At 37.5% G+C, this 14,018-nt stretch overlaps 2 protein-coding genes across 2 annotated transcripts; both read right to left on the bottom strand.

The window, feature by feature from the left end:
• Positions 1-323: 323 nt before the first annotated feature.
• Positions 324-3,477, bottom strand: hoxa5a (homeobox A5a). The gene is made up of 2 exons (XM_072674994.1): positions 2,353-3,477; positions 324-1,455 (listed from the first exon to the last, which is right to left on the bottom strand). Exons 1-2 carry the CDS (start codon positions 2,918-2,920, stop codon positions 1,208-1,210), a joined length of 816 nt encoding a protein of 271 aa, XP_072531095.1. The 5' UTR covers positions 2,921-3,477; the 3' UTR covers positions 324-1,207.
• Positions 3,478-10,965: 7,488 nt separating this feature from the next.
• On the bottom strand, positions 10,966-13,614 carry hoxa9a (homeobox A9a). The gene is made up of 2 exons (XM_072674995.1): positions 12,170-13,614; positions 10,966-11,936 (listed from the first exon to the last, which is right to left on the bottom strand). Exons 1-2 carry the CDS (start codon positions 12,711-12,713, stop codon positions 11,698-11,700), a joined length of 783 nt encoding a protein of 260 aa, XP_072531096.1. The 5' UTR covers positions 12,714-13,614; the 3' UTR covers positions 10,966-11,697.
• Between the last annotated feature and the right edge of the window lie 404 nt (positions 13,615-14,018).

Raw genomic sequence — 14,018 nt, forward strand, 5'->3', positions numbered from 1 at the left:
TAAAGTTTGTGGCAACAAATGGACCAGCTTTGCCGTGGAAAACACAGCCTCTGTTGATGTCCAGGGGTGCAGGGTAAGTGGAGAGCTCATACCTGTTGAACCTTTGCACAAAGAATGGTACTGTTTTAAATGACTTTAATTATTGTTATTATTAGTAGTATTACACTATTGTATGATAGGCCATCTCACCTCAAATATGAAGTATAAATATAAAAATAAAAATAATAAAATGAGACCATATTGACATGTTTGGTAAAACCTTTAAAAAAACAATATTAGCACGTGTTTTATTCCACGCATAATACATCTACAATCATTTATTCAAATACTGGTCATTAAGTAACACGCATTTTGGACATTACAAACACATGATTCTCCAAATTGAATACAACCTGAAACCTGTTAGAGTAAAAATTTTATTGACGCAACCATAAACCATAATATTTACCAGTGGCATTATTACATCAATTCAATTTCCAGTTATCATTCAAATATTTACATAAACAAAATCTTCACGAGATGGCAAAGAGTACATTTTTTCATGCTAATAATAAAAAACTCAAATGGAACATCACGCCCCAGTAGTTGTTTTAGCGAGCAAAGTAAAAAATTTAATGCACATGTATAAGAGCAATGTATCTGAACATCCATGTTATCACAACACACAGTGGTGAAATACATTACGGCCACAAACAGGTAGCCCTCTACCTTAGCAGAACTTCAAAAAATTAGAGATGAACAAAAAATAAATACACCAATCAATTAATATTTACACATCAGAGAACGCCAGTACAACTTTTAAGTCCTCGATAGGTCCTTCGATTATTTTATGAGTGCAACATAAGCCAACGTTCACTGTTTCAGTTCGATCACTTTACGTTAGAACTGGAGATAAGTTAGAAGTTAATTTAGCCTATACGTTCATGTGGATGTTCTAATTCTACATACGAGTTTACAATGCAGCGGTCACCTCACACAAGCATATTACTGGATGGACAGTCCAAATGAAACGGGTTGTTTTTCAGACCAGGAGTAGAACGCAGGGCGTTCACTGCGCAAGTGGCCGGTAGAAAGTATCTCGAGATCAGGAAGGTTGAAGGAAAGATCATATCCCTTCAATTTCCCAACTCATGTTACTTACAGAGTGCACACTTTATTAATAACATACAATACACATACACACGTACACGCATACACATGCACGCGTTCAAGGCCTGTATATACCCCCCGCAGCAGCCATGCTCATGCTCTTCAACTTGTTGTCCTTTTTCCATTTCATCCTCCTATTCTGAAACCAGATTTTAATCTGTCGTTCTGAGAGGCAGAGCGCGTGTGCGATTTCTATTCGCCGTCGTCGTGTCAGGTAGCGGTTGAAGTGGAACTCCTTCTCCAGTTCGAGGGTCTGATAGCGCGTGTAGGCTGTCCTCGCCCTCTTTCCTTCTGGTCCAGCCAAGTCTGTAAACACAAAGTTTCAAAGTCACAAGAGTTCAACAAACTGTATATTTCAATTAAACTGTAAAAGATGATCATAATATTAACATTATTATGAACGTTTCTGATCATACGGAAATCCTTAGATTTCGGAAATACATAGTTTATAGAATATATGAACTGCCTATATATCCATTTGTCACATATTTAAATATATGGGACATATATCCAACTTTCCAACTTATTTGTAGTGACTCATTTTCAAATGGGACCATATATCTACATATACATATATAAACAAATGAATGCAACACATATATTTAACAATATGTGCTAAATATAGTACATATATTACAAATACGTATGAGTGACACATACTTATCTGTTTATCAGTTATACATATATGTACTTACATACCTAGCAATAACTAGCAAGTATATACGATCCATTATCTTATGCATGGCCTAAATGCATACAATAAATTTGTACGTATATTTTGAAAGGGACACCCAATCCAGTGGAGGTTGTGAAACTCAATTGGCACACCTGAGCTGACTAAACAAACATTTACACTTATAGTTGATATTCGTACGTTCAAAGTTACTTGTATAGAGTTCATATTGGAGAAAAATATAAGTGTTTTAAGAGAAACGTGCAAATGAAAACTATGCTTTATCGTCACGCAAAATCTATTCTCTCCAAAATACAGGTGTGAAAAAAATTTAACTTTCAGTGAAAGGTATTTTGGAGCAGTTCTGTTGGTCTATTTACCATAGCATTTGGGCAAAAGGTAAAACTGTTAGACTTAATTAGGTCACAAGCTGATAACAACTAAAATGGAAAACAATGCATTCGCGTGACAGTAATGATCTGTTACCGTATATGTATTTTTATTTACAGTGTTTTGTTATTTTTTTTTACCGTGGCTAAGATGAAGTTTTCGCATCCAGGGGTAGATCTGAGGCTGGGACGTTTCGGACACACTCTGCGAAGTCGTCTGCGCACTTCCCGTGGGCTTCTCTTCCTCCACGCTGTTGCACGTTTTGGGAACGTCCTTGCACCCCAGCCCTGGAGTGGACGCGGAGACGGTAGAATTTGTTATGGAGCTTTTCAGAGCGCGGTGAGCTGGCTCGCTAACCGGAGAACTGTCGACGGAAGAGCACGCGAGCGAGTCGGAGGGAGGAGACTGGGAAGTAGCGTTATTCGCGGTGATCGGTTGACTGTACCGGGCGTCAACAGGCGTCGCCGTTGGACTCTGGCTGTAGCTCTGAGTCCGTTCTCCGGAGGGGACGAAGTGGCCGGTTGTGGAGCGACCGGTGCTGAGATCCATCCCGTTGTATCCCGCTGTCCCATAGCCATACCTGCTGGAATGCATGCCAGTAGAGTCTCGGTATTGGTCGCTTGAGCCGTGATCTCCATAGTTATGTAACGGATAGTCCGCGCCATTTGGATAGCGACCGCAGAATGAATTTACAAAATAAGAGCTCATTGGTTGGTTGACAACGATTACCTGATAATTGCTCTGCCGGTATTAGTGTTGTTATTACCACGGAAAAGAGAACAACAATGCCGCGCGTGCTTGATTTGTGTCTCTTGATGCTTATGTGCGTCTATTGCGCTCTTGCACAATTTATGATGAATTATGGAAATGACTGAGACACAGACTTCATGCTCTCTTACGTAGGCGCCCAAATATGGGGTAAGGCTTGGAGTCACGTGTTTTTTGTTGACCAGTCGTAAATCCTGTGTGATGACCTCCAGCGGTAAACTCACGCGCGAGCAGGAAATCTGGGTAGAATTGTTTGAAGGTTTGAGCGGCGCTGTTTAGAATTGTGGTGGTGCGCCACCCTTTGGTCAAACCAGAGAATTCCCTCTCACCGCCCGTCTCGAGGCTACAGGCTGGGACAGGGTCATGCAGAGGTTAATGGCTTTGCAGTGGAAAAATTATCACTGCTGAAACAAAACACAATACCATGACCTCGCTGGAAAACGCCCCGAAACAATTGGTTGGATACGATGCAATCAAACGAATTAACACATAAAGCAAAAGATCTAGTAAAAGAACAATATCAGATTAAAAAAGAAATAAATAAAAACAATTTCTTAAAAGGCTGGAGTGATGAATTTAGAATTTTGCATAGAATATTAATTTTACTATAAACTTTTAGCAATAGTTGATTATTTGTATCTGGTAAAATGAATCACCTTCGAAAAAGCCAAATAACAGCGACACAGTTATCTCATCCTCTCTTCCAATTTCAGAATGAAAACAGAAGGAAGGTGTAGATACACTTTTTAAAATGAAGGTGTTACAAGTTGTTTTAGCAATGCCTCGAAAGAAACACATTTTCCTTTCTAAATAAACGTTTTTATAAAAGCAACAAACCTTTAAATTAACAAAGGTTTTTAAATCTTTCAAATGTTCTTCAGATCTATGTTACAAATATGTTATTTTATGTAAACAAAAGTGTTTCTTTCATGTCATTGTTAAAATAACCCTCTGTAGCACCTGTATTTTAAAGTGGACGCAAGCTAAAAAAATCAGATGCTTAGAGCTTCTCATCCAGATCCAGGCAAACTTCTACATAACAATGCAGTAGATCAAGGACAAAAGCAAATCGACCAGTTGAATAAGTGTCTTGCAGGAGAGTGTATGGATTTGAGGTGTTATGCTAGTTATATAGTGTGTAGTGTGTGTGTGTGTGTGTGTGTGTGTGTGTGTGTTGAAAACACTGATATGTCTTTTTATGATAAACTTAGAATTCAAATAGCTTTACGGGATTTTCTTCTGATCCTATAAAACCTGCCCACTACGAGACAAAAGACTCAAATACAACACCGCAACGTGAAATTGGAGGAATGCTAGGGTTTTATTTCTCAGCTCTAATCTATCGTTCCCAAAACTGCCTAAATAATAACTAAAGCACAGCAGTTCTAACGACAGAATAACTGTCAGATTGAAACATCACAAACGGGCTCTTAAAGCGTTAATACTTATTACTGGCCTGTGAAGATGTCGTAAAATAAAACCATAGTTTGCACACTGGTGAGCAGTCTAAAGCTGCGGGTGATCATTTAACAATAGCGTTTTTGCAGCGCATGAAATTAGAGTAGGGATATAACCTCGGTGATGGAACCCAGAAGAAATATCTTATCCCCATCTTGTGATAACCTCGATAATTAAAACATTAATGTGTAAATGAATCAAATAATAACCAATGATATTGCATACTTCGTAGTGATATACAGGTTTAATGACAAAGGGATATAATATTTGGTACAAATACTGGTTAATATTAGAAATAAATTTAACTGAATTTAGCATACAGAAGACGCAGGGCACACGAATAAATAGTCTTTTAAATAAATCATCTAGAATGGTGACTTGACCATATATGCTGCATTTTAATGTGGTATGATTATACGATTATAACCATGACGAATAACCTAAACACGGTCAACATCACTAAGGTGTTTAAACATTAGGAATGGTAAAGAATGTTAAAGAAAAGGCCAATGCTGAAAAACGTGCAGCCTATCTTTTTTTGCTCCACACATTGGGAAGCGTTTTAATATTACAGATGATTAACTTAATACGAATTACTTTACATCTATACTTTACATGCCAATGCAGTAATACAGAGCTTAGAATTAACATTTTAATGAACCAGTATGTGAAAGAAAATATCAGCACATATTAGGTTAGCCTATTACATTTAAAACAGATTAAAATATCGCCTACTTTTAAAAGGAAGCAGGGTGGTCTAAATAGCACGTAAGCATATGGCAATAGGACAGGAGCAGATTTGCTATACTCCATGTAGAGCTCCATAACCAAGATAGATACAAAACAGCATAGAATCAGCACTCCGGAATGGATATGCTGTGTAAATAATATGGAATTTAACCATTCAGAGTCAAACATTCATATTCACATCTAGAAATCTAAAAACTATGGTACTCTTACTGTGCATTGTGTCACAGCGCCACCAGACGGTAGCTTTAGGATCTACTTCTGCGACAGACCGAAACAGCACCATATGTTTTATTATATATATATTATATTATATATATTTTATTTATTATATGTTATATTTTGGCAAAGGACTAAACATCTGTAATGAGATGGCCACTGCGTCATTGCTGTCAACATTACGTGTACACTAATCATACCATCTTTTACCAGTTCTGTCTTCTATCATGGATCCAGACCAAGTTTGTGTAATGTATTAATGGCATATACAGCATTCGATTCTAAAAGCAATGTCCTGTAAACACAATGTCCAGACATTATTTACAAATTATCTTATTGGACGTAAGACTCTTCCGTCCATTAGGAAGCAATCAGTTGTTTCTGAGCCCAAGCAACAATAGGTCAATATTTAAAGTAACATTTATATTAAAATTACTTTTAGCATATGTTTTCAGTCGTTAGTACACGTTAACAAGGTTATAGACTCCTACCCGTCATGGCAGCAGCAGCAAGTACAAACAGAATGTAGAACGTGGGAAACATCTGACAGCTGTCCAGCTCAAAGCCCAGTCCATACATCCAGCGAAAAGGCATCCCAGTGGTGGTCATAAGTCCTTCTGCTTAGAGCTCCTCACCCACAATGTCTAAACAAAGCTGGAACAATAAAACTACACAAACAACGAATAAGCAAGCACATCAACAGTGAACGGTGCTGGAGAAGCAGGAGCGAGCGCAAGAGCGAACTGCGCGAGAAGAATGCACCCCTATTCTAGGGAAGGGAAGCACGAACATAAAAAGTTCATGTTCAGGGGACCTTAGGGTCATGTGACCACCGCTCGCCAATAGGAGTTCGTGTAGGCTCGTAAAGTTGTAGAGCAGAGTTGTAAATTTTCATAAACAACAACAGATTTATAGTCGCGTCCTGGCTCAGGAGGAGAAGGAGGGGCGGAAAAGGAGGAATCTTTCGCCAGGCGCCATTTTACAAAGAGGAGGAGCTCAGTGAAAACTCTCTGCTGTGTAGCATGCCTAATCAAAAAACGTGGAGGGATTCCAATCAATGCTTTACCTACACTACAGGAAAAGTGCATTGGATGTAGATGATTCGTGTGTTAGACACCACATATAGGTACATATATTTAATATCAAATATCATATATTTGATATATAATATATACAGGTTATAATTATATATCACATGTATATTTACATGTACATTGTGCTAAGACAAGTCATCAGATGTGTAACATTGAACATTGTTGGAGAAATAAATTGATTCTGGTTCATTAACCATTCTAATCACATTCCTCTAAATTTATACATATCTACATGTAAAGCTTGAAAGCATGCCTATGATATAAGCCCACGGGCTTACCTTGAAATGTCTTATTGTCTAAAATGAACTGTAAAATAAACCATTCTGTAAATACAGAACTGTTCATTATTCTTTTTGTATGCCTTAAATGCCTTAAAATGGTGACAGACATAACCCTTCTACTAGTATGTCAGTATTGTTGCATAATGGTGATGTCCTATAACTGCACTGGACCAGGTCCTACAGATTATAGGAAAGTTTGTAAATGACTATTTCTTGGAAGTAATATCATGCTTTAGTTATACTTGGAAGGGCTGTATGATAAATTTGAGTTGAAGTTAAAGTAGAATAAAAGTAATGTTTAGGAGATATTTAGCTCATGGTTAGCAGAGATCTGCAACAGGAAAACGTACGGTTAAGTCATGATCTATTTAACAATTAATAATGTAGTTTATTGATAATATTTTATTATTATTGAATCAGTAAGCCAAATACAGGCTGATGTTGTAGTAAAAGCAATGACACAGAGGAACCAATTTTGGTTCCCTTTTAATATATTTTTCTTTACAGAACCAATGAAATGTGTTAAAAGCATTAAAAGTTTTTTTCAATTGAAAAAAGTAAATGAGGTATATGCTAACTAAACTTTTTACCCAGAACCACTGCTTTTAATATATTAAATGGCTATATTTTCTCAGGGATATTATGTCTCATATGAATGTTTGTTTTAAGTTAGAAATTCAATGTGTAAATACAATAACTAAATTTCGACGAGTGTACAACAAAGCGTGAACAAGACTATAATTTAAAATTCGTTATGCTGATCTAAGCTTTTCATACTACGTTGAAATTACATGCTTTCTAATTAGATGCTTAATAAGAGTTAAGAGCGGTAATCAACAATTCATCAACAAATAAATGGGAAATAATCATTCACATGCAATAATCAGGGCACGTGGAAAGAAGAGTCGATTAGCTTACATGCAATTAAGCAAATCAAGCTATCAGGTCCATTATCTGAGGTAACAATTCATACCTGGTTCTCTTTTCTAATGGCTTCAGCTGTGTGCAGACGATCAGGGTTGTTGTTCCACACCATTTTCATATGACGTCTCTGAGATATCCTGTCTTATTGGAAAGATCATTTGTGCAAGCGCCAGTTAATGACAATTACAAATATAGAGAGTAATTCTGCATCACTACACTGTTTGGCCGAAGCTAAGCGCAGTGTTCCTTTTCTTGTACTGAATTGGGAAGCTGCGTATTACTGGGGGAAAAAGTCCACAAATAAGACGAATTCATCTTTCCCTTCCAGTTGATTTGTTGGACCAGAATCCTCAGTGTCGTTTTTACGAGGAAGGGTGATATATGATGCCATTATGCCAGAGTTCACACCAACCTAAGACTTACAGGCATTGGGCTTTGGAGTTCACATGGTTGCAATGTATGCACTTACCAGCCAATCAGCAACGCCATGTATTTTCTTTATATTTTTTTTAGTGACAAATTCCATTTTGTACTTTTCTTAATTTCGAGAAACTACAGAAACTATTTTTAGTTATTACTTTTCACACAGAAACTGGTTTATGCTTATGTATATTAGAATTTTATCTACAGCCTGTATGGTTTTAGGAACCAATTGCTTTAGGCAGTGGGACATTAAGTAATGAAACTATGAACAAAATATTATTGTATCTGTTAAATTCAATAAAAAAAGAATATTTCTGCGAAAAAAGACAGAAAATGTTTACATTTAAGTCTGTATTCCTGTTTACTTATTTGTATTTAGAAAAACAACTTTTTTAATTGCATAAAAGTCACCAGATATTTTTATTTGTTTGTTACGTAGGTAAACATTAAATTATGCTGTTTTCAGGAAGTAAATCGATATAAAATGGTTGATCTTAAAATTTAAATAATGTTAACTTTGTCCTAACATTTTTATTAAATAATACATGTAAAATACTGATAAATTATTCTTTTTAAAATTCATTTATGTTCTTTTTTTGCGGTTTTTCTTTTTCATTGTTTATAGCCATTATTCTTATACTTGGTATTAAGAAAATTATAATTATGAAGCCCATCCCGGAGCGTAAAAACAGACCGGTGAATCACCTGAATTTTGCGGTAAACAAAACAATAATGTCAATTGTCATTTGAACAACAAAGCTTCCTTCTTTTATTGGAAACACTAACCCTACAGCATAACTCATGTTGAGGGCTTGACCCTAAATCGAATGCAACTTGAGTTACACAGCAAACATAACCGTGTTAAAACCGTGCAATATCACATGAAAAACTGTCTGCCGGAACACATCTATAATGTAACGCAATGCAACACCCAGCACGACAGTATTACATGACGAGCGCTATAATCTAACATCATAGCAGAAGCATAATTCAGAAAAAGGACTTAACAGTAACTATTTAGTCTATATGATAAATCAATGGGGTGGCAAGATAATTTAAGCACCAATTTAATATCTAATTTTAATCAGTCCTTAGTCATATTTTTTTAATTTTTAATTTTATACGTTTAGCTTAACGTCTAAAATTAAACATCTGGTTGCAAAGGGTTGCACAAGATATGTGTGTATGCGTGTGTCTACTTTCTTAAAAATAAAGATGCTACAAACAATCCAGAAGTGGTTCTTCCATGACATCACTAAGAACCCTTTGGTAGCGTTGTTTCTAAGATTGCACAGCATATGTTAAATTTAGTAGTGGTTCACTGGACTCGTGTATTGTAATTAACGTATTCACTGGGTATGAACACAAAGCACAAAGTTGGTTTACATGTTATATTTGAAAGTGTACGTCACAAATATGAAGGATTTGCTTCTTATGTGTCCTTTGCAAACCAGTGGCGTTGAAGCTTTAAAGGCTTTTGATAGATCTTTGCTGCCATCCAGTGCCCAGATGTTGTAACAGCAATAAGAACTCAATCAACGCTTGGCCCTTTTATTCCCGTTGGGACTGAGGTGAACATTTTGTTGGATGGTGGCACATGCTATATTGTTACATAAACTATTATATGTGCTGCATTGACGGTCTTATAGTTCCTATTTCTCTATTGCGTGACGGTAAAAAGTGTTCTCCTGACTCACCGCGTAGGTCTGCAATGTTCAGACAAAAGGTGCTTGAGGGGGCCAGCCTGGGCCAGAGACGCCAATAAAACTAGATTATTTCCGCTGGCTTTTTGTTTTCAGTCTCACATAGAGCAGAAAGGGGGAGAGAGGAAAAGCACTAGTCCAAATGGGTGCTGGGCTTTCTGAAAACGACCTAATTGTGTCTGGACAGCCATAAAGCCATTAAACGCGGAATGCCAGACAGTGTTGCAGGCCCTGCTTTTAATGGTCACGTCTCCGAGATCTTTGAGGCCTTTGAAGTTGCCGTCCATCTGCGACTCACGTGCGTCACAACAGCCGCAAGTCCAGTCTGGTATGCGGTATACCGTTTTATTGATTTGCGTTATTCTATCATATCGAACCACACAGTCCACTGTGCATTGTTAAACTCGCACTGGGCATTACTGGAGAGCGAAGACCGCTGAATCACGGCCGCCTAAGTCTTTTCCTAAATACCATGGATAGTGTTGAAGCAGATCTCGGGTGCACATGGAGTGATGTTCTCTGGTTTTCAGCTGTTGAGTCTAATAACATCTCTCTTGTGTTGCGTTCTCTCGCCTCGCAGCGCTTTGCACCCCATAAACGGTTATAGCGGTAATTGTCTTTTATGGCGGTATACAGCTAGCAATCTCTTCTGCCAGAACGGTGGACTGCAGGATGGGCCTGTTGTTCCTGTGAGTTCCAACACGCCTCAAATGGCCTAGCAGGTCCACAGATTCCGCGGTGTGTTGAATGTAGTCTACATAGATTTCAAGCATGTAACTACGAATATGCACGTGTGTACAATGCTTCTTTTAAGGCTTAAACATGCATAAACATGGAAGAATGCATGCATTAAAGCTTAAGAACTTTTCAGTCAGGAACATAATCAGGCTACATGAATTAGAGAAACTGCGATGTTATTTCGCTCTTGACTTTTGAAATCCAGTTTCAACTGAATAATAATAATAATAATAATAATAATAATAATAATAATAATATTTTCCTCCATTAATTACTCTGAATATATGAGTAAATATATTGTTAGTAAAGTAGTATTAGTATTAGTAGAAGTAGCAACACACTAACATGTCTTCAGACATATGACATTTTATTCTTCAATAAATAAAATACAATTGGAGATATTTAAAGTAAACAAAAGCAAAGGAAATCAGGCTGGCAGACAGCCCATGAGGTATTTACTTTGTTGACTACAGTGTCAAATTTTTTTAGCTATCTTTATCTTATCCACTCCCTGAAGATCCCTTAATTAATACTTCTTACTAAAGCTCAGATATTAGCACGAAATGAGAAACTGTTCGAAGTTTAAAACCTATTGAAGGTGAACAGCCTAGGTAGTCATAAAAATGAAGGTAGACTAATTACATAAAAACTATATTATTTCTAGACCTTCCTCCCTTCAGTGTGAACACTACTTAACACTACATAACAAGTTTATCACTGTTAGATTGAAATGTTTAAGAACTTTGAAATAGAAAAACAATTCACTACAAATGCACCTAAAATAAATCAATACATACATTTCATTCATGCCTATTATTTAAAAAAAAAAACTAAACAAAGAGAAAAACTAAATCAAAGAATTTGCCCAAGTCTAGAAAAAGAAGGCCAGCGTATTGTTTTCCTATTCTGTACAAATACACTGGATTTGTGCAACATTCATTAAGGAAGAATCACATAAGACACACACATAATCCAATTGCACTCGGGTGTGTCTCAGCATGCATGCTTTAAAACAAACGATCAGATCAACAACAACAAAAACAATGGAACGAACGACCGAATGTAAAAATATCCCATTTAGTTCAAGACTTGTTTGCCAATGTTGGAAGGGGGATGCAAAGTGCTCTCTCTCACTCGTCTTTCGTGCCGTCTTTGTTCAGTTTTTTCATCTTCATCCTGCGGTTTTGGAACCAGATTTTGACCTGTCTCTCGGTGAGGTTGAGGAGGCGAGCCACCTCGTACCTGCGGTCGCGCGTAAGGTACGTGTTAAAAAGAAACTCTTTCTCCAGCTCCAGGATTTGGTGTTTAGTGTACGGGCATCGTTTTTTGCGCGTGGAGCTCGCGTGAAGCCAGTTGGACACGGGGTTGTCTGGGAAAAGGTATAGAGGGAGCAAGAATAAGAAGATGAATGGGGGTTCTCTCTATACTCTCAAAAATGTAGATACTAAAGTGTGGTCAAGTAAATCATGGTTTTATCAAAGCTTAAGATATGCTTTGAAGGCAACTACCATACCTACAATGACCGCCAAGGAGGTCAAAGTCTACCTACAACCAATCTACAATCACTTGATCCGCATGTACAAAACAACCCATTAATCTTACTTGAATCGACGTTCGGTTTCTCTGCCTCCTCGCTTCTTGTATCTGTCGTCCGAGAACTCAGCGCGTTCGAGTCTGTGGCACCAGCATCACCGCTGGAGAAGTCCTGATGCTGAATAGCAGCTTGAGAGTTTGAAAGAGCGCCGTTGGTGTGACCGAGCAGCTCGTGTTTGCCCGGGAAATGGTGACGGACGGTCGGTAGCTCGGTCAGGGACAGCGGAGCGCAGCCTGTGGTGGTGTCCAAGAGCCAGGGCTGAGCATAGTCTCCAGCTAACTGGGACTGGGGCTGTGCGTGCGAGTGGTACACAGACGCTATGTGGCCCCATCCTGTGCCGCCGTACATCGGCTGCTTCGAGGGGAACACGCAAGGTCCGAGCTCAGGTCGCTCGGTCGGTAGAGCAGACTGCCTGGCGTGCTGGAGGAGCCCCGGGCCTGGAGGGAAGTGGGCTTCATCGCTCTCCGGTAGAAGGAGAGAATCAACGTAGTATCCTGTCAGAGCTCCGGATGTCGACATGGTGGGGGCTCGCTCGCATTCATATACACACATAAAAAAACACACACATACACACACACCAACACCCTCGCAAAATAATAAAGTGTGGGAATCAAAAGGCTACTTCCCTCCTTGCAAAGCTCCAGTCGCTTAATAAGTTGAAGGCATTCTGCAGTTTGATTGGGTGCTGTGAGCACGTGACCACGAGGACGGAACAATAAAGAATAAATCAATCGCCCTTGCTGTAAAAAAATCGTTTTGCCCAACACGAGCTCTATACCTACACCAAATATCTGATGAACAAAAATTAGCCAATGGATGTTGCAGCATGATCAGTTCTATTGATCTGACATACTTGGGAATTTAACCCATCTGTAAAAGTGCTTCGAGAAAATCCAACCGCATCTGTATATATGCTGTATATGTTGTATACAATTGTACTCCCGAACTCATATAAATCAGCAACGTTATTGAAAGAGGATTCGAAACAACATAATAAAATGTGGCAATGTGTACATATGGCAAAAAACACTAATAGTTGAGAATGCCTAGAATTAAGATACATTACACATTATGGAGAACACAAATAAACAATTTGTAATTAATTTGCATTGTTATTATTAGTAGTAGTCTCCATACACATAACCATGTGTAACGCATAAGCATGCTTTCTTTTCTGTTGTCCAACTGTTATTTATTTTATATATCAATGCAAAAAATATGTTTAGAAATTAACAGTATTTTTTTGACTGAAGTTGAATCATAACACGAGTGACGCGAGGAAAGCACTAATTTGGTTTATACTGTATTGTTTTCAGTATCCTCTATAATGTGGTAAATTACTAAATTTCTAACAAACATCTCAAAAAGCGTTTGCACAAAATAATAAACTCTTTTAGAAAATGTATGGGACCAATTATATACACCATGTAACTATACATTACATTCATTATTAGAAGATTCTGTTTTTTTGTAAAATATTGAAAAGTATATTAGGACAATATACGAAGTAATTTTAGGGCATTAGTTTAAATGTAGCGTAATCTCTTTCAAACAACAACAACGTCTTGAATAATAATAATAATAATAATAATAATAATAATAATAGTAATATTTATAATAACAATAAGCTATAATGTTGTTACATATCGTCGTAAACGCGTAATTTTAAAGGAGAAGTAGAAAACCGTAATGTTCACAGGAAGTCAATAGAAACTATTACTACTATTTTTAATCGTCGTTTTGGAGCATTTCTATTGGTCCAAAATGATGTAAAGTTCTTGCGCAACAGCGACGAAGGGACAGCATGTCACATATAATTTTAATACGATTTTAAAAAGCATAACAGACGGGGAAACA

Source organism: Salminus brasiliensis, chromosome 3, assembly GCF_030463535.1.
Source record: "Salminus brasiliensis chromosome 3, fSalBra1.hap2, whole genome shotgun sequence".
NCBI classification, from domain to species: Eukaryota; Metazoa; Chordata; class Actinopteri; order Characiformes; family Bryconidae; genus Salminus; species Salminus brasiliensis.